This window comes from Callithrix jacchus, chromosome 7 (assembly GCF_049354715.1).
Source record: "Callithrix jacchus isolate 240 chromosome 7, calJac240_pri, whole genome shotgun sequence".
Lineage (NCBI taxonomy): Eukaryota > Metazoa > Chordata > Mammalia > Primates > Cebidae > Callithrix > Callithrix jacchus.
In genome coordinates this window covers 108,797,827-108,819,171 of record NC_133508.1, presented here as the reverse complement: position 1 = coordinate 108,819,171, position 21,345 = coordinate 108,797,827, and the positions used below count along the sequence as shown (strand labels likewise).

The 21,345-nt window shown below is 35.6% G+C and overlaps 1 protein-coding gene and 1 non-coding gene across 8 annotated transcripts in view; one reads left to right on the top strand and one right to left on the bottom strand.

The window, feature by feature from the left end:
* NEGR1 (neuronal growth regulator 1) overlaps positions 1-21,345 on the top strand; it is a 925,952-nt gene that overhangs the window by 785,159 nt on the left and 119,448 nt on the right. For 2 of the 7 annotated variants that reach the window (XM_078332240.1, XM_078332238.1), the window contains one exon: positions 121-21,345. This exon is cut by the window's right edge and continues 16,613 nt beyond it. The exons of the other annotated variants lie outside the window; for them this stretch is intronic. In XM_078332240.1, coding sequence (XP_078188366.1) covers positions 121-236 — 116 coding nt within the window. In that variant the 3' untranslated portion in view covers positions 237-21,345. The remainder of the gene's footprint in view (positions 1-120) is intronic. 7 annotated transcript variants of the gene reach the window in all.
* Positions 19,430-19,536, bottom strand: LOC118143355 (U6 spliceosomal RNA). The gene has a single exon (XR_004727582.1). It is a non-coding gene; the product is annotated as a U6 spliceosomal RNA (small nuclear RNA).

Genomic DNA, 21,345 nt, shown 5'->3' with positions numbered 1-21,345 from the left:
TCATATCAAAGACCATCTGTATATATGTTGCATGACTGTTGATTGTCTCATGAGCGTTTGTCTTTTATGTATGATTAATACACAAAATGTTTTCTTTTCTTTCCTTTTCCCTTTTTGTAGAAATTATTGAACCTACTACCTCTAGTCCTGTCACAAGTCCAGGTCAGTATCCACATACATTCTCAAAGTATGTCTGGGTACTTTTTCCATTAAACAAGACCTTCTCATCATTATAGAAATAAACCAAGTTGATTATGGGCCGCATGCTTGCAGTGCTGCCCTAATGTCTGTTACTTGTCCTCGTCTATCTGTGATATGTCCTCCTGTTGGATTTTGTGATCTGATCCTGATTTTTAGTTTATATCTTCGACTTCATTCTGTAGGGCATATGCAGTAAATATGTGTCACATTGTAGAATAGTTGCAAGGTGATTAGCTTCTGCAATGCCTTTGCAAACAGAGCTGTAGAGATTTTACAAGGTTTTTGGAGTAGCTATTAAAAAACTATTTACTATGGCTTGGTATTACATTATTATAAAATCATTATGAAGCAAGAAGGTATTTAGTGCTTCTAAAGGGAGCAATAGCTAAGGGAAAACGTATACTTCTACCCTTGCAATATTATAGTAGGAGATTTTGGTCTTTTGAAACTGTCAAGTCAAAGGACTTATTTCAGTTGCTGGGCTTTATTTTCAGATTGTTCCTAATTCAGCCACAAATACTCTGAAAAGATAGGCCATTGCTATAAGTGTGTTTTTAAAAGCTGCTTTCAACTGTGAACATTTCTGAGTGACATGAAATCGAGATAAAAGCAATTGATATTAGAAACAACCTCTATCTCGTTATATAGGAATTTAGCAGTTCATTCTGAATGTTGGCTTCTGGCTATTTAAAGAAGAAAGTGGAAATGCTAAAGTTATTTAGCTTTGAAAAGTTCATAGGGATTTCTTGTAACTGCTGAGTTAAAGGATTTGTTGATGCTGCCTACCCATAAAGAGGTATAAGTTAGTTAAATAGTTGTTTCTCCTCTCATTCCCGAAATGGCACTAAATTTTAGTCTAAAACAGGATTTGCTGATCTGAGAAACTGAGTGTCTTAGAAATGAAAAAAAAATTCTATCTCAAATTGTAATCAATCAAAAATGCTTTAAATTGCTTTAGATGATTATGAATTACCCCCACCCCAAAATGAAACATGTTTTAGCAAGTCTATGATTATATATTTAAAGAATCTCATAATATAACACTTTCTGGTCAAATTATAGAATACTTTTTCATAACCTCTCAAACTGAAGCATATTGACTGGTGTATTTTAAATTATTTTATAGTTGATGAATACAAGGGTTAAGTTATGTGATTAATAACAGTTTCCCATTTTATAGGAGTTAACATCTCTCAAATTTGAGTTATATTAATATAATTAGATTCACATTTACATTCTATGAAGAATGTAGTCATGTGAATCTAATTTTTCTTTTTACTTATAAAGACTTATTATGTGTGATTCCTACTAAAGCCTTTGGCCTCTACAGATTAATCTCAGGTTCATATGAGATCATAATCTTGCTACTAAACTTTTTAATCTTCTTTTCTCTATATTTTTATGAGGATATTAAGTAATTTCCTTCTAGCTATGTCACCTGGTGGGTTGAAGTGAAGATTAGATAAGTTCTTACTTTCCTATTTTGACCAATGCCCTAATTATTGGCTGAAGTCCTCATAAATTAAGAAGACATAGTACCTTCTTTGTCTACTCAAATAAAGAATAGCAGAATGCAAAATATTTTCAGAGTGGCACCTGGTAGCATTCAGTAATAGCGTATTTGCTGACTTCATGTTTTTGGAAAGTTATACTGAGGATAGGTATAGTTAGATTCTTTTTCAGTAGTTTATTTATATCAAAAGATCTGTCCACGGTTGGGGTTCTTAGAAATTCACTTCATAAAACAAAGACATTGCTCTTACCTTTACAAAGATCCATTTTTCTTCATAGAATGTAAATCATAAGGGTTAAGAACATAGACTTTGAAGCCAACTACCTAGGTTTGAATCCCAATCCAATTAGCTTTTAGCTGTGTAAACTTCATTAAGCCACCCCATTTTACAAATGAAAACTCTGAGTGTAGTTTTCATTTGTAAAATGGGGTGGGTGTACAATAAGGATAGTACCTAGTACATAGAGTTATTATATTGGTAAAGTACCTATAAGTGTTCCTAGTACATAGTATGATAGAAGTGTAGGTTAAATTTTGGGGAAAAGTACACACACATACACAAACACACACACACACACACACACACACACACACCTCCTCATGATGTCCAGATATGGAGAAAGTTTACTAATATGATTAAAGCAAACATTTGAACTGTTTAGTCTCTCAAGCACTCTGAGACCTAATAATTGTTGGCACGACTTTTAAAATGCCCAAGCAACAGTCATTATGTCCCCAAATTGGTCAATTTGTTGCTAAGGTTAAATGTTTGGAAACTATGAATGCATGAAAAATAGTCTAAAATTGAATTTCTAAGCACTGCAATCTTTAAAAAAAGATAATATAAAGTTTTAAAATGATTATTGTATTAAAATTTAATAAATATGTGTTGAATTGAATTGAAAGATAAAAACAAATGCAGCTATAAATGAAACTCACCCTTCATTAATTGTGAATTTGTTAAAGGCCTCCAGGGAACAGTTTGGTTAGGCAGGGATTTAAAGAGTATGTGGTTGTAGCAGGATTGAAAGAGTGGTATAAATGATAAACAAAAGCTTTTAAAAGAATGTGCAGTCTGCTGAGCAAGATACAAAGGAGAAGGATTTGGCAATATATAACTCTAAGCAAAAGATCATTAAAGGCAGGTGGGAAAATAATTTACTCTATGAATAAAATAAAAGTGCTAAAACTTCCAGTTGTTTCAAACAAAGCTTTAAAAAAAATGTTATCCAAATGACAATAGTAAATGAAAATTCTCACAGAAGTATTCACAGATAATAAATATTAGATTTGCAAACTACCCCATTTACTGCTTCTACATAAGTGGAAAAAGAAAAGGTAAAATAACTCAACACATATCTCATATTTCCTAATATTACTGCCAGAGAGTTAAAGCAGAGATAAAGTGGATATAGTTATGAAAATATTGGACACACTGAAAGTAGTTTGAAGCAAGTGGATTTATATCATTTATGTTCATAAGTTCTAAAGAAATGAAGGTCCTAAAGTCATAACTTACGCTTTATATATTCTTGACAAGTCAGAATCTGTTTCAAATCAGGGAAATGGAAATTGAATTATTAACATCATTATTCAAGAAAAGGCTATGAAATATAGTATGTAATAAGAACAAAAGAAAACTATTCTTTGATCAGTCTCAGTCTCAGTTTGAAAGGTAAGGGGCGTTTTTCAGAATGAATGAGATATACAGTGAATTTGAAAATTTGTACTAGCTTTATTGTAATTGCTGTGCTGGACTATAAGTTATTCTGGACAATGGTCATCAAGCTAAAAATGCCTACTATATATTACTAAACCAGTATGATTTATTAAACAACCTAAATCATTTCCTTTTTTTTTTTTTTTTTGAGATGGAGTTTCGCTCTTACTACCCAGGCTGGAGTGCAATGGTGCCATCTTGGCTCACCGCAACCTCCACCTCCTGGGTTCAAGCAATTCTCCTGCCTCAGCCTCCCGAGTAGATGGGACTACAGGCGTTCGCCACCATGCCCAGCTAATTTTTTTGTATTTTTAGTAGAGACGAGGTTTCACCATGTTGACCAGGATGGTCTTGACCTCATGATCCACCTGCCTTGGCCTCCCAAAGTGCTGGGATTATAGGCCTGAGCCACCGTGCCCAGACCTCCATTTATTTTTTGAAAAAAACAACCATACAGTCTTGTGATCATCTTTGAAGTGTATTTTAATATTTATGTTGGACTTTTATTTTAAAGAGTGGAAAGGAGCTTAAGGATATCTCCTCTGAATAAGACAGACTATTAATCCTAAAATTATTTATTGGTTTGCTTTGTGTAACCTGTCTGTCTGAATATATTACACAAGTACTCTGTGACTTTGACCCCAGAAATTCAAGACAGAACTTCCAAATCTAGATTAAATTCACAACAATGTCCTAATGTTGCTTTTATATTCCTAGGTCATCATCATCTATGAAGCCTCAAGGTAATAATCTAAAAAGTTAAAATTGTAGTCCTACCAGTATTCACTTGGCTTCATATAGATTCAAAACATTTAATAAACACCAATTCAGCAAATAACTTTTAGTCTATAGGCAGAAGATTAAAATAAAGATTTCGTCAAGGCACCACAGATACCCCACATAACATTTGTCCTTACTTTGTCCCTAGAAATAATCTTTAGCAGTCATCAACTAAAAATTTTTATTCGGAAAATAATTTAATCTTTAACTGAATACTGTTGTTACTCATAGTAAAAAAAATGCTTTATTTATGTATTTAGACAAATAGAGAAGTAGTTTTAAAATACAATTTGTCTATATCTAAACATAAACCAAAAAAAAAAATCAATGTAGACTCTTCAGTTGGACTTGTACAGTGTCCCTATTTTTAAATAGCTATTATTAAGCACATTGTGTTTATGGGTGTTTTAAGATCATTTTTAAGTCTATGAAACAATCTAATTCCCATTGACGGTAAAGAGAAAAACCGAAACAACTGATTTTTTTTAACCGAAGATCACTGAGAAAGTATATGGCAAAACCAATCATGAAATACCTATAGCTATATCATCAAATGTTTGCCTCATTTTAAATAAAAGAATTGTTTTGAAAAAAAATAATTTAGTGTTTGTAAACTGAATTATTTAAATTCACCGTAAGATACCACATTATGTAAAGAAATTCCACTTTAAAGTGAATAAATGCTATCTGATTCATGTACTTGGCAAATAATTTGTCACTTTGCTAGTTTACTAGATTTTGTTAAAAAGGAAAATGTCTTTATTTAACTTATCCCAGGAAGCTCCATTTCCTATTTCCTGTGAAGGATATAGTTCGTCATTTAGCAAAGATTTATTGAGTAACAGCTGTATCAGGAACTGAGTACTAGGAGCATAGGTGTTTATAATCTATTAAAGAGATGGGCATATGTATAACTAACCATTATTTAATATAATAAATTCTATAGTTTCAGGCTAAAGAAAATCAGACAATTTTGCCTGGAGGAAATCTTTGCATGTATGAACAGAATCTTCATGGATTAGGCATAGTTAGCAAGAAATTGGAGTACTCTAGGAAACAAAGGAAATACTCAGAAAGTCAAAATGGTAGAAAATGTAGAAGACTAGGGGAAAAAACTGATTTAACTTCTGTATCTTTATTATCTAATAAACAAAGTTAAATACTAGTGCTTAGTATTTAACAGGTCTTCCACGTATGCCAGATGATTACAGCAGAAATGCTGAACCACTTAGCAAAGCATTTGAACCAAAAAATAAACACAGAAGTTAGAAGGTTTCCTGACAATAGCCATATAACAGTTTGCTTTATGTTAGGTTGTATCTAATGTTCATCTAATGTTCATCATTTCAAACACCCATCAAAAAGAAGACAATACTATACGAAAACAAAATTAATTTAGTACCAAAATGTATTTGCTACCAATGTTCACTCTCTTGCAGTTTATAGATAATAGAGGTTTCTAAAAATACATTTTATGCTAGCATTTTCTATGGTAATTGAAATAGGATAACAAAGAGGCTTTTAAAATTGTATCATCAAATTCTATGCCTTAAAAAAAAAGTCCAATTGTCAATAAATTATCTTTCTTCAATAAATGAGTGAATTAATGCTTTAGAAAACCCATAATTATGACACATAATTAAAGCATGTAAAGAATCTCATAGATAGCAATAGTGTACTCTAATAAAACTCATTCAGGAATAAAGGGGGGTTAAAAGTATTCAACTAGAAATAATCACACAACAGCAAGACAGTTGGGTAATTTATCTATTTGTTTACTAAACAAAATTCCAAAGTCTTAATGACTAGACAAAAATGCATATACCTGACTACCCATGGATGGATGGATGGTGGATGAATGGATAACACACTTGCATGTGGTTCATAGAAGTAGAGACTTAGAAAAGGGGGGAAACTGGTGGAAGTTGGGATAAGTCACCTTCTGTCAGTTCTTAAAAACTTTTTGAGCATCTGAATGTGTCAGACACCAAACCACACATCAGAGATGCAAAAGTGATTGGACCACTGTTTGCTTTTGTCAGTCTCACATTTCAATGAGAGGGACATGGAAACAAAACAGATTAATATAATACGATATGTGCTATAAGAGAAACATGTGCTCAGATCTAGCTTTAAAAATATCGGTGGCTCACGCCTGTAATCCCAGCACTTTGGGAGGCCGAGGCGGGTGAATCACGAGGTCCAGAGATCGAGACCATCCTGGTCAACATGGTGAAACCCCGTCTCTACTAAAAATACAAAAAATTAGCTGGGCACGGTGGCGCGTGTCTGTAATCCCAGCTACTCAGGAGGCTGAGGCAGGAGAATTGCCTGAACCCAGGAGGCGGAGGTTGCGGTGAGCCGAGATCGTGCCATTGCACTCCAGCCTGGGTAACAAGAGCGAAACTCCGTCTCAAAAAAAATAAAAAAAAATATCATAAAAGGCTTTCTGGAAGAAGTTATTCATTAATTTGGTAGTTTAGGCATAGGGCTAATGGGGAAAGCCATTCTAGACAAACAGTTCAATGTGGACAAAGGAACACAGACATAAAAGAGTATGGTGTGTTTGAGAGAAACTTCAAATAATTTCTGAAGTGTAAACTGAGGAGAAAGTGCAGTGAGGCTGGGAAAGTAGACAGACTGGATCACTGGAGGGTCTTGTGTTCCTTGCTTGTAAGGCATAGGCTGATTTTTAGGCTTCTCCTGTAACAGAGAGTCAGGATCAAGGACTAATTAACGTGAATAAGACTGGCATCAGAAAAGGTTATTATATCATGCCAGGAATGAAATGATAAAAACTTCATACTTGATAGTGATAGTAGGAAGGAAAGAATGGGACTGATTCAAAAATTATTGAAATAGTAAACATATCAGGGCTTGGTTGTTGACTTGATTCTGAGGGCAGGGAGAGAGTGAAACAAGGATGACTCCCACCTCTCTCTGTGGAGGGTGGGGTACCTAAACGTAAATGGCATGCCAAATGTCTTGGACTTTATCCTGTTGTTTGGAACAAAAGATTCAATGTTTCGTTTTACTTTAAACAGAATACTGTTGCTGTGTGTATTGTGCAAATATAAGTTTGCATAAGTAAGAAAGTTAACAACAAGAGTGAGGAGGCATCAAGCAAAGTCTATAAAAGCACAGTCTCAAGCTACCAGCTTGGTGTTACCTCTTAGGAAATGTTTACCTGAGGACAAGCATCTCTTTAAGAGCTGGGAAATCAAGCCCTACAAAATAGGTGTTAAACTTGTGATATTATCTCAAAACTTATTTTAAAGTTTGTACGGTTTTTTCCTTATTTAAAATAATCAAGCTCCCATTATTCTCTGATTAAGAGTATAAAAAATTTGAGACCGCTCAGAATATATTTTAAATTCCAATTAATATGCCTGAATATAATGAATTCAGATATTAATTATAATTGTCCATAATTAGTTGATTAATTTCCAGATAAAGGTATAGCAGAAAACCTATGATGCAATTTAGAATATGATGCTCATTATTTTAAAAGATTTAAACAAGTAGGGTGCTTTCTAATCTCCGTTTCTCACTATTCAATTCCTTCTTCTTTAACATATCTTCAGCTCTGACTCAAAATATTATTTTAGGCTATTTGTCTTATAATTTACTCTGGGCTCAGAGTAGCATGCCACTAAAGATATAGATCAATGCTTCAAAGTCAAGCACTACATGTACAAATCACAAGTCTTTAACATGTTAAATCAAATGATTGATATATAGCACAAGTATTAAAATGACTGATGACTACTATTACTCTACTTTATATACATAAAATAATATAGACTTGTAAATGTGAGTCCTTATTAAGCATATACCAGGTATCTTGTACTGTCTAATTATAGATTTGTATCACAATTACCAAAGTACTTAATGCCTTACATTATACTTGGAGGTATGTGTCTGTTACAACTCTAGATTGTAAGATTCTTTAGGGTAGGAAGCAAGTTTTTTGTTTATTTTTAAAAATCATTCTCTCTACAGTGTCTGAAAGAGTGAGTGAAGCATGGTAAGAACTGAATTCACTGCATCAATGCATAAATGAATGAGTGAGATAATGTAAGGAGGATTTCGGCTGGATGGGAAATTAGAATAATTGAAATTGAAATATATGTCTTTATAATTTATATTTTTAATTAAGTAAACATTGATTATTGCAAGTCCAGTATAGAGGCCAGATTTATAATGGGAGGGCATTTCCAAAATATATCTGCATAAAAGGAAGGGAACCAAAGGCTGATGGAAAATAGAATTTCCCCCAAAAATCCCTATGAGAAGGAGAAAATGTCTTCCTCATCTAATTATTTTTGGTTTACTAGTAGAAAGGAAGAAAACAGAAGTTAACAAAAGCCCTACTGGCTGAACACTGATTAGATGAATGTGGTAGTGTCTTGCACTTAGGAAACACATAAGATTTGTTGAATAAAAGAATGGATGGGTGAATGAAGGATTTCCTAGGTGTATTAGTTTCCTTTTGTTGCTGTGATAAATTATCACAAATATGGTGGCTTAGAACAACACAAATGTATTATCTTATAGTTTTGGAGGTCAGAAGTCCAAAATGGGTCTCACTGACTAAAATAAAATGTCAGCAGGGCTGTGTTCTTTCCTGGAGCTGTAGGAGTAAATCTATTTTCTGCATTTTCCAACTTCTAGAAGCTGTCCGTGTTCTTTTGTTCATGTGCCTCTTCCATCTTCAAAGCCAGAAATGGCCATTCAAATCTTTCTCATGTCACATCATGGTGACACTGACTCTTCAGCCTCCCTCTCTTGCATTTAAGAATACATGTGTTTACATTGGATTTACTTGGCTAATCCAGGATAATCACCCTATTTTAAGGTCAGCTAATCATAATCCAATCTGCTACCTTAATTCCCCTTTGCTACATAATGTAATAAATTCCCAGGTTTCAGGAATTAGAATGTAGACATTTTTTGAAGGTCATCATTCTGTAAACCATACCAGGCAAACAAATAATTCCTTTTGTCTACATCTAACATTTTCCCTCAGAACCTACCAGGCCTCCTTGAATTTTTCCAATATTCAGGTAATGAGTTTTGTTAAAGTACAAGCTATTTTAATATTGAATTTTATAGTAAATGTTTATAAGCAACTATTTTACTATTAAAAAGCTAATGATATTCACTGAAAAGATTATATTTATCAAGCTATATTACCAATAATTTTACAATATTTTATCAAACATAGTTCATATTACACACACACACATGCGCACATGCACGCGCACGCACACACACACACCTCTTTAAAAAAAGACTCAAAGATCTTAATGTAAAAGATAAATCCCAACTGGCCCACTGATAGTTAGAGAAGGCATATATAACAGGAAAAAATCACAAATGCAAATAATCTTGAAACAATTAGAATTAATGACTTTCAGTCTAATAAGTGATTAGTCTTTCAATAATGCATGTAGGATACAGTTTCGTTCCTGGACACAGGATTCCATAAAAGCCAGCAAACAAATGCCTGCTTGTGGTTATTCTAAGTAGAAGTGTATATATTTTAAGTTGACCTTAATTTTGAAATAGCAAAAACAAACAGAAAATGAAAAAAATTGGTTTCAATGAAGATTTTGCATTTAGAAGAATAAAGTAAAATTACTTAGAAGGTGAGCCCTTTGGTTTTTGCTTTTCTCTATTACCTTGGTTTTACACAATTTTCCCTTAACTGCCACCTTGCTTTCTCTAGAATACCTTTATCTTCAGTCAGTCCTCCTAGCCCAGAGCTTCTCACTGTATGTACTGAGGAACCCACATAATGCCTATAGTCCAAAATTAGCAAATTTCATCAAGTTGTCATTGGCAGATGAGTGTAAAACTGATGCATGCTTGCAAATATGCACCTTCCTAGGGATATCTGTATTTTCAAAGAAGCTTCCTATTTAACCCTAATTTATTTCTAATGATGGAAATTAGAAACAGGCACATTGTGGGAATATTATTAGGCAGGAGAGCCTTCTTGTTACCATATAAATCTCTAAATCCAGAAATACAGATACTTGGACTCTGCCTGGTCATCTGGCCAGCCAACTTTGCATCTTTATTCCATTGTTTACTGTAAATAAACTAAATCGATATTTTTGCAAGTACAAATAGACAAGGCTGTTTTGTGCTTTGTTTGAAGGTGATAAAATTCATACTCATATTTCAAAGTGAGTTATAGTTTAAAAAGTATTTTCAATAAACATCTACTTCTCAAAAATAATCCTGTGATATATGAATTATTTGTACCAACACTTTACAGGTAAAAAATTTGAAGTTCAGAGAGTTTCAATAATTTACTCAACAACCCATAAATTCAGCAAATATTTTCTGTGTTAGGGATCTTCCTACATTGTGTTAGGCATTTCATTTACATTCTCCTCCCATCCTCACAACAACCTAACACCCAAACTTATCTGCTGATTGGCTCCAGGAAAATGATCAGGGAGACCCTGTTGGGCACTTTTATTCAATAAAATGCTAACTAGTTTTCTTCCTGAGGTGAACCAACCATATTTTGTTCATCTCAACAAACAACAAGACATGCTAGCTTTCATATTACACTTTGAGTCTTAAAGATTTTTGTGGTTTTCAAAAGACCATTGGCAGGCTCATGGGCATATGAGCATAAGGACTTTATGCCCCTAATCATGCAGCCAGGCAATCAAAAATTTTCCAATTCATGACATACTCATCACATTTACTTATTACTTTTTATTTTATCTGACTTAACAGGGCATTACAGTTATTAGGCAAGCACACATATGAGTGTGTGAGTCTGTACCTTTACTGTTAGGCTTGGTTTTTGAAAAGGTGTATGTGTGTGTGTGTGTGTGAGAGAGAGAGAGAGAGAGAGAGATTGAGAGTCGGGGGTGGAGGGGAAGAAGACAGCAATATTTTTCTACATTTTACAATTGATGATGGCAACCTGACTAGGCCTACACCAGAAGCAAGTAATTCCTGATTACTTATTTACTTATAATTTACCTAATTAGAAGTAATTTCTGCTACTGGGCAGAAATGATGGTATATTTTACCAATCTTCATATTTCATTCATAGCATTTTCTTGGCCGTTTTCTGGCCTTACCTCTTTTGCTACCATTCTCCTCCACTTAAACCACCAAACTTACTTGATTTCAGGATTTCTCTGATTTTAAAATATGATTATACTCAGACAGAAAGGTAATCACCATACCTGGTTGAGGAGACAGTGAGGACAAGTTAGAACTGTCCACTTTCCAAAGCAGTGTCTTCTCTCTTGAAATTTCTTAAATTCTAGGATTTATATAACATTTTTTGCATTAATGCATTCACTAATTTAGCATCCCTTGCCTAGTATATATTATACACTACATACTGGGCTTATAATACAAATAATTAGAATATAACCTTAAAATACAATGGTGGAGTCAAAAATGTATTATACCTTTTTTTTTTTTTTTTTTTTTTTTGAGACAGAGTTTTGCTTTTGTTACCCAGGCTGGAGTGCAATGGCGCGATCTCGGCTCACCGCAACCTCCGCCTCCTGGGTTCAGGCAATTCTCCTGCCTTAGCCTCCCGAGTAGCTGGGATTACAGGCACGCGCCACCATGCCCAGCTAAGTTTTTGTCTTTTTAGTAGAGATGGGGTTTCACCATGTTGACCAGGATGGTCTCGATCTCATGACGTCGTGATTCACCTGCGTTGGCCTCCCAAAGTGCTGGGATTACAGCTTGAGCCACCGCGCCCGGCCTATTATAGCCTTTTTAATCACATCATACACTAGAAATTCTATTTATCATATTTATTTAGAACCAAGGACACGTGTGTGCACCCATAGGAGCAAAGCACTTTAATAAATATCTTATGTTTTTATTTTTGCCTTTGTGGCTTTCAAAGGCTTTCAGTTCATTACTCATTTTATTTTCTGAATTTGACAGAGCAGAAAAATCATGAATAGACATTTATGTTATGTATGTAAAGATGACCTGAAATATTAGTATGTACAAATCTCATCCCCCATGTTGACAACTCTATGCTTTTCACAGCCAGCAGAATGCAGTCACTAGGTGGCACCTCTGGGCTATATTCTCTGCTGAAAACTCACAAGTGTTCTTTCCATAGACTAATTTGTGTTTGAATTTTGTAATAACTTCTCCGCTCTTATAGCAACACTTCATCAGACTATGATTTGCAGTAATCCCTTGAATAAGGGTTGCTCCTATAGACTTAATAGTAACATATTGAAACTGTTCATACCTACTGACAACTGAAAAATGGAAACGGTAGTCCTTTCCTGGTTGCTGAAACATACTATGCCACACAATCTGTTTGTATTTGAATTTTCATTTGTTTAGGGATGAGGGAGACAGGATGATGTACTTAAGAAATATAGTACAGTGTGATTAGGACACTCTTACTCATTCAAAAGGCTTGAAGTCAAGTCAGTCATGTTTAGAGCTTCAGGCATGTCTCAACTCATTCAGAAACACTGATGAAAAAGCTGTGGCCCCTGTACTCAACAAATCTCATTCCACTGGTAATGTAGACTCTCTGTAGTGGAGTGATTGGGCTAGATCATCTTAAACTTTGCTTTCATCTCTTAAATTCTATGAGTTTCCTATGAACAGGGTACAAAAGCTGTATGGGTCTAAATCAGCTGTGAAATTGCTCTGGTATCCTTATAAGCTTAGTTAAATTGACCATTTTCCATTCAGCTGGGTATGTTGTGCTTTTGCACTTGAAATATCTACATTGAATATAGGACTTTAGAATGAGGAATACATAAATCTCTAACCCCAAGTAAGAGTCCCTGGAAAATAAGCTCAAGTAAGAGAAAAGAAATCTACACATTTCCAAATCAACAGGCTGCTAATTAAGATTCCCTAGAGTGACAAGTCACATCTAACTTGTCCCTTACTCCAGCAGTTTGCAAAAATCATGGATCTCATGCAAACACAGAAATTTTCAGTGGGTTTATCTAATCACAGATTAATGAACCATCAACTCCTGCTGGATTGGAGTGGAGTGATAGAAAGCACCTGGTGGCAAATAAAAGCAGGGTAACTTGTACCTTCTTAAATCATATTTTAAATCACCTTCTCATTTTCTCTGTTTGCTCTCCTGTTTTGTCTTTCTCTGCCCCAGCTATAGATTAGCTGATTTCACATGTTTTCACACAATATAGGGTTCACAGTAGGTAGTGCACAGTAGCCAAAATGAGGTATTATTCATTTGGGACATCAGGCTTCCCTTGAAGTGTAAAAAACAAAGACTTAAACACAATTCTGAATAACCATAAAAGGGTTCTAGGCTTTTGACCTGGAAATAATTCCTAATTAATTATTATAATTAAAGAATGTAGATATTAAGTCATAACCTGCCAATGGAAATCATTGAGACAAAAACTATTTATTGTTTTCCTCCCTTAACCCCTGTACAAGAGAGATTTCTGTGGCAGACAAATGCAACCGAGTCTGCCTCAAAAAGATCAATGGATTCTTGAGACTAAATCTGATTCCATGCTTACGAAGCAACATTATGAAAATGGAGGGAGGGAGGTCACCATGTCGCCACAGCATGTCAGCACTGCAGTGGAATCCAAATAAAAGGCATTACTATTTATTAAGCAGTTAATCTGTGACAGACACTGTGTTAAATAATTTTAAATCCATTATCTCAGTTAACCATCATGACAACCCCAACATTGGTTATTTTCATCCCAATTTACAGAAGAAACTGACACTGAGAGAGCTAAGAAGTGTGGTCAGAGTTCATCTGAGTCCAACTCCTACAAACTTAAAAATTAAGCCAGTTCCTTATCCCACATTCTCATCCATATTTTTAGGGACCTACAAATTCTGAGAAAAAAATTGAAAATTTGTCTTTTTTGTTTGTTAGATAATCCTTAAATAATCATTTTACCAGATATTTTTTTAAAAGACATTTCCTTAGCAGTGAATAATGAGAAAGTTTAAAAAAATCCCAGGTATACATACCTAGTCTCAGGTCTATAATTTTTTCATATTTTCTCTTTAAAAGGTATTCCTACACATCTCGGTTTGTAAGCACTGTATCAAAATGGGCTGCCTAAGACCTCAGTGTGCATATTACTTTGTGATTCACTTGCTGTGTGATCTTAAGCAGGCTACCTAACTTCCGTGAATCTCAGTTTCTCCTATAAAATCAGGATAAAAACATATACCTAGTAGGAGTTTGAGATATTTTAAGAAAATATCTACAAATTCTATGTATTTCATAAACATAAACATCAGATTTAATTTTGGCTTGCCTACAGGAGAAAGATGTTGATCCACCAGAGTTTTTATTATACATTTAGGAATTGGCATGTATTCTTTAGTCTGTTCTGAATTTATGCAGTAAGAGTCCCTTATACAATTTTATCCACACATGAACACAGAAAAAAATAGGTTTCTGGTCCCACAAAACTGAGAACCAGAACCTAAATAATGGCAGATTCTCCAAGATGAAAACCACCCTGTGTGCTTTTCCTCATAACTCATTTTTTTGAAAGGTGAAGGTAGGGATAGATTTCTGTATTACTCAAACAGAAAATAGGTAGAAAAATATATCCAGCAAACTACTGAACTAAATATGCCTAATTAACACAAAAAAACTAATATTTTAAGTTTTTGAATTATTATATGTAGTGTAATTATAAAGTAATAAAATTGATTTCTGTAAGATTCATCTAAATTCACCCTTTCTAAATTGTATCTATACTTGTATCCATAAACTATTCTGTCAAAAGAAATTCTTTAATCCACCATATTGACTAGTGTACTATAAGTATGTGTATTCCTTGTCAATGTTATATATATCGTAAAACTGTTAGTTTCTTGATAATTAAGGTAAATATACTAGTTTCTCTTGTATCTTATTCTTATAGCTTTTTTATACATTTAAAAAATTCATTTAGCATTTATGCTTTTGTTTCTAATTGCTACTTAATTTAGGAATGTTACACATAGTTTTCCTATCAACAGGTGTGAAAATGTTGTGTGTTGCCATTAATGCTTTGCCTTCCCTTGAGCCTCTGGTGCACAACTGAATGTAATACATACACTGTTCTCAACTACATAGCATAACATTTAAAAGATTGGAAATGTAGAACAAGAAAGAGTACAGATTCCTTTTACTTGAGTACAGTCTTGTTATCACAAGATAATCTGCTTCCATTTTCACTTTTGTTTAGTAAAGCCTTATGTTAATTTTTTTAATTTGTATACTTTTTAAGTAAACTCTAGGGGCAAAGTATTTTTACATTTAATATTCCCAACGGAGAACATTTCATATCAGAAAAGATTCATTTGAATGTAATTGACAGTTATTTTTAAAACATAACACTGGATTCTACAGAAAGGAATAAAGATTTGTATGTTGAGAGGATAATATTGGTTTCATTTGAGAATAAAGACTTTTCATAGTACTTTAATTAAACAAGATATTATGGAGTTTCTCATGTATCATATCATTTACTTGCATCTAAAATTTTAGTATTTCAAACTTTTTACACATTTCTAATAAATCTGCCTAAGTTTTTAGAATATAATTATACTATAGGTTTTATAATATGAACCTAAATTAAATGTATTCTTTGACTTTTTTTATTCTAAAATTCTGCTGTAGAATTTGGCCAATTTAAATTTGAAAATAAAGGAAGAAAGATGGGCCTCATTATGTTTTCTCAATACATGGTTATTCAGATCAGTTATATTTAATATTGATGCTGTGTGTCTTTAATCTTTCCAGTGCAAATACAGCTGCTGATACTTTGTGACCATAAGAATATTAACAAAGGAACATATTGCTCTTTGATTCAGCTTATCTCAACACAACCATAAAAGCAGGTCCTATCAGATGATTCATTTCACAACATCCTGACATTGATCTACATAGAATCAATAAGTAAAAGTAATGCTTCAATTCTGTGGAACTTCCAGGGAAGTATTTGGGCTCTTAGAAGCCTAGACTCTTTCCACTATGTTTAGTTGAGCCTCTGATGCACAATTGAATGCAATATATATGATTTGTAATAGTGAGACAAAGGCTTTAGAAGACAGGGGAATGTATAGACTTCATAGCAAATGCTGGTCTTGTAACATATTTTGAAAGAAAATGGTTCTGGTAATCAACTAGATTTAGAGACCCTGCATACTCTATCATTGTCTTAAAAAATGTAAGTTATGCTTGAAAGACATTAAAGATTCTGAGAACTTCAGCAATAAAAAGCATGATAACCTGTTTAATTTAGGATTCTCAAAACTTACTTGAGGAAGGAATAGTGCCTTTCCTTTCTTCTTAGGGAACATGCAGTTTGCAGAGCATATTATGCTGAATGCTGGTGTCAACTGCAGTTAAAATGGCTGAAAAGCAGTCAAAATGCTGTCTTAACCATCTCTTCTCCAAGGCACACTCTAAAAGTTCCTGGTAGCCTGGATCTGCAAAATTATCAAGCTAACCCTGGAAGTCTGCCCTAGACTTGGAGAACATTTTAACATTGTTTCAGGCCACAAGAGTTTTACTGACTACATCATGCCTTGAGAGACATTTCACAGCCTGAGAAAACTATGAGTACACTCAATGTAGCAACCTTCCAGTCTGAGTGTATCTTCCATTTTCAAGGTATTTCATCTCTGACTGTGAGAAACACACATTCACCCATCCAGACCCAAAGAAGGGATTCGGACACCCAGAGAACAGCTGAAGCAAGACTTTTAATGACAGTCTTGAAAGATCAGGTGTCTGGTAGGCAGGCACACCTGGGGCAGTTACAGCAGGTAATTTATCTCCTAGCACACAAGTCCCTCCCCCAGTTCCTCACTGGTCAAATACAATGGGGTTTCAATCTTCCTTGATGTTGCCTAAGTTTCATTATCCCCCTTGTAAAGTTATACCCTGACCACTTCCCTGCCTAAGTTTCAATTTCCCAATAATGAAACTTCCTTCCCGTTTTTGGGCTGACCCCTCATCCACATTCTGTTTACTTATTGTGACCCCTCTAGGTGCATGAGCCATGTGGTTTGTTACATTTACAGGCCAACTGCCAGTACTTAGATTTATCATGCCTTGAAAATGGACCATTTAAAACAATTTCTTACAAATTCTCTCCTCTTTCCTATTTACTTTCTTTGGTCTCATTTTCATTCAAACCCTTTTGGTTCTTGAATCACTCTAGAAATTGTTTACTTTTTTCCTTACAGGAGAGTGAGTTTAATTTGGTATTGGACACAGGGAAGGGAGTACTACACACTGGGGTCTATTGGGGGGAATAGGGAAGGGACAGCATCGGCGGGGGAGCTGGAGAGGGATAGCTTGGGGAGAAATGCCAAATGTGGGTGAAGGGGAAGAAGGCAGCAGAACACACTGCCATGTGTGTACCTATGCAACTATCTTGCATGTTCTGCATATGTACCCCAAAACCTAAAATGCAATAAAAAAAATAGTAGGTTATTTTGCTGGTAAATTATGGACATTTGTTTATTAATAGCTGTTTTAATTCATCTCTGTGCTAGTCCCCTTACACAAGGGATAATACAACATCCCACTGCTGTTAAGACTCATGCCACAATTATGAGAGATACAAGGATTGACGCTACCATGCCTTTTTATTTTCCAAACCAACCTTGTAGCCAACCCATTAATGGGTCATTAATTCCAGCATTTTCTGCCAATTAGTTGGCTAGAGTTGTCAGTCCTTGTAAAGCTTTTGTGATGTTCCCATCTGGGGCAGTATTGCTGGGAATGAAAGTACAACATTTCCCGCCCGACATAACACATATGCCCCTTTTTCTGCTAGTGTTATGTCTAAAACAAGCTTGTTTTCCCAAGCCATTTGGCTGATGGCATCTAACTGGCTAGTCACCCCTTTAAAGGCATCCTGAGTATAACTGATGAATCTCTGTTGATCATAATAGATATAGTTAATTCAATCCACATTTTCATTAATAGTTGACCACCAGAAGAGTGCTGACTTAGACCCAGCGGCTATTTAAATTCAAGCCTTAAACTTATTAGACAACCCCCTAGGGACTCCTATTGAGTTAACATATATATTGGGATCAAAACAATTTGTTAGATCTCTCCAGTTTAAGCAGCCATGTGTATTTTTGGGTATTTTATGGACTGCCAGGGTGAAGGGAATGGCCGATTGGAATAAACCATAAGTTTTGGTCCAATTGGTTGGTAAGAAGTTATACAAGTTCCTTTCCCAACAATACCACCAGAAATTAGCCCGGGGTATATGGAGAACTGAGTAATTGACATTGTCTGACTCATCAGTGACCTTTAGGCTTTGGATACAAGTCAGGAGTTACCCCACAGGCTTACTGAACTCTGCCCCCCTGCCTAGAGAGGCAAGAGGAGTTGTTCATATTCCCCATAGAAAACTAGGGGATTGCTCTGGGATCTGACCTCTGCAGTGTGAGAAAGAGAAATAACAGACTCTTACAAGTAAAAGTCTTATTTCCCCATGCATGCTTGTCCTGGTATAGAGCCAACATGCAGTGCATTCCTTTAGGATTGTTATCTCATCCAAGGGGAAATGAAACCACCTGTGCCTGAAGTTGTCCCACAGCACACGTGTAGCAGTTACTCTTCTTGAGAGCTTGTACCAAAAATTTGACCCATTCAACCCAGGCATTCACATCTCCATACCCTGTCTCAATTTCTAAGATTCACCTTTACCTTATTTTTACCCTTTTAGAGTCATTATTTGGTGGACTAAAGTGTTTATTAGGGTTTGGGGTTGGAGTAGTTCCAGGCAAATGGGAAGCTGAGTTTTTGATTAGTTTAAGAGCAAATTGCCCTAGGGAGTCTTTCCCTGTGACATCTGCCCTCACCCATATACCGGACATGTTACCTTTCGTTCTTGGTTTAGAATTGCTGGATTGTTAATGGTGATGAGTATAGGACTGCATTCTAAATTCTGGCAGTTATCTGGTTGGGAGTCCTTGGACAGATGTAGTTTATTCTTTAAGGGTCTCCAGCTTGGAGTTACCCACCCCATGTTTACTGCCTAACCCTGAAATTGGGTAGTCCACGATATATTATCCCAGCTGGGCCAGGGTGATGCCCTAGTGTAACCCATATCTGGTTCGGGGCAAAGATATTTATCTGCCTGCTAGAACTGTCTCTGATTTTCCAAATTCCCACAGGGTAAGACCTGTCAGGCATCAAATCATTTTTTTTTTTTAATATGGAACGCTTAATGAATTTGTGTGTCATCCTTGTGCAGGGGCCATGCTAATCTTCTCTGTGTTGTTCCAGTTTTAGCATATGTGCTGCCTAAGTGAGTACAGCATTAAATCTTATAGTTTGAGGTGCTACCGTTTTGGTTACATTAATTACCAACCTGATTGGGTAGAGAGGAGTCCTCTGCCAGTTTCCATTTTGATCTTTTGCTTTTTGTATAGCAGCCCACCCAAGCCCTATTAACTTTTAGAAATGGGGCTAGCCCATGATTTCTTTTTAGATTTTTCTCAAAATTAACTTCAAGGGTTCCTCAGGTGACCCATGGACTTTCCACTGGTCTTTTTCCCTTCCTCCTGGGATCTCATTTCCTAGTCTCTTGACTCGAGTATGGTGAGTCCACCCCCGTCCAGCTGTTTGCTTGGTCATATTAGTGGTCAGGAGCACTTAATAGGGACCCCCCCTGCTTGGGTAGAGCTTGTCTTCTTTGCACGTTTTAATTAGCACCAAGTCACCAGGCTGGAAGTGGTGAACCACAAACTTAAGAAGCAGAGTTTGAGTCAGAAGTCCTTTTAACCTAAGGGATGACAGGGTGGAGGATATAGCCAGTATACAATTTCTTAAGAATTGGCTTGGTGCGGTGGCTGATGCCTGTAATCCCAGTACTTTGGGAGGCTGAGGTGGGCGGATCATGAGGTCCAGAGATCGAGACCATCCTGGCTGGCCAACATGATGAAACCCATCTCTACTAAAAAAATACAAAAATTAGCTGTGTGTGGTGGCATGTGCCTATAATCCTGGCTACTTGGAAGGCTGAGGCAGGAGAATGGCTTGAACCAGGGAGGTGGAGATTGCAGTGAGCCAAGATCAAGCCACTGCACTACTCCAGCCTGGTGACAGAGCAAGAGTCCGTCTCAAAAAAAAAGAATTGATTCTTGGTTTACGTAGTAGTGAGATTTGTAGCTCTTCCCAACTATGGGAGCACATATAATAACTTGAAGAGAGACATTTCCAAGTCATTCTGGGGGGGTGGGGGGGGAACGGGCTGTCCTAATCCTAAGAAATGCTATTGGAAGACATCTGGTTCAAGGCATTTTAGTTTCCAAGGCTTTTTGAGAGTTTGATTCTTTTTACCTTTCCAGAGAAAGGGAGGTGCCAAAGAGTGTGATAATTCCATCTAATTTGTAAACTTTTTATAATTCCCCTTAACACCCTTGAGGTAAAGTGGCTCCCATTCTCTGAATTAATATTTTTCAACGGGCCAAATCTAGGTACAATCTGTTCTAACATTATTTTGACCACATTCCCAGCAGTGGCTATTGGAAGGGGAAAGGCTTCCACCTAGCCAGAAAGGTGATCTGCAATTGCCAGTGGCTACTTTAATTTTCGTACTTTGGGCATTTCTGTGAAATTTACTTCAATGCTTTGAAATGGTCTTAGTTCAGGAGGTCTTCCTCTCATGGCCTGTTTTTTAATTACCTTTTTGTTTATCCTTTGACAAGTTATGTAACTTTCACATACTTGTTTAGCAAGGGTGTAAATCCCTATACACCCATGATTCCTAAATATTACCTTACACAGAGCCTGGTGTAATAACTCCCTTTGAGTAATATAGACATTAGGGTTTTCTTGGTTTTTTGGGGGGGATTTACTTATTATTTCTTTTCCATTAGGAAGTACACTATTCTTATCTATAGTTCAAGTGACCCCTATCCTAATTCTTTCTTCTCCTCTCTTGTAAACTGGGGCCTTAATGCTACACTAGGAATGTCTGGGATCAGGCTAAGTGGTCTAATTTTTGCATTCAGGGAAGCTTGCTTAGCAACTTCATTTGCAACCCTTTTCCTACAGCTCTTATAGTGTTCCCTTTTTGATGACCATTTACATGAACTATGGCTACCTCTGCTTTTTAAAACC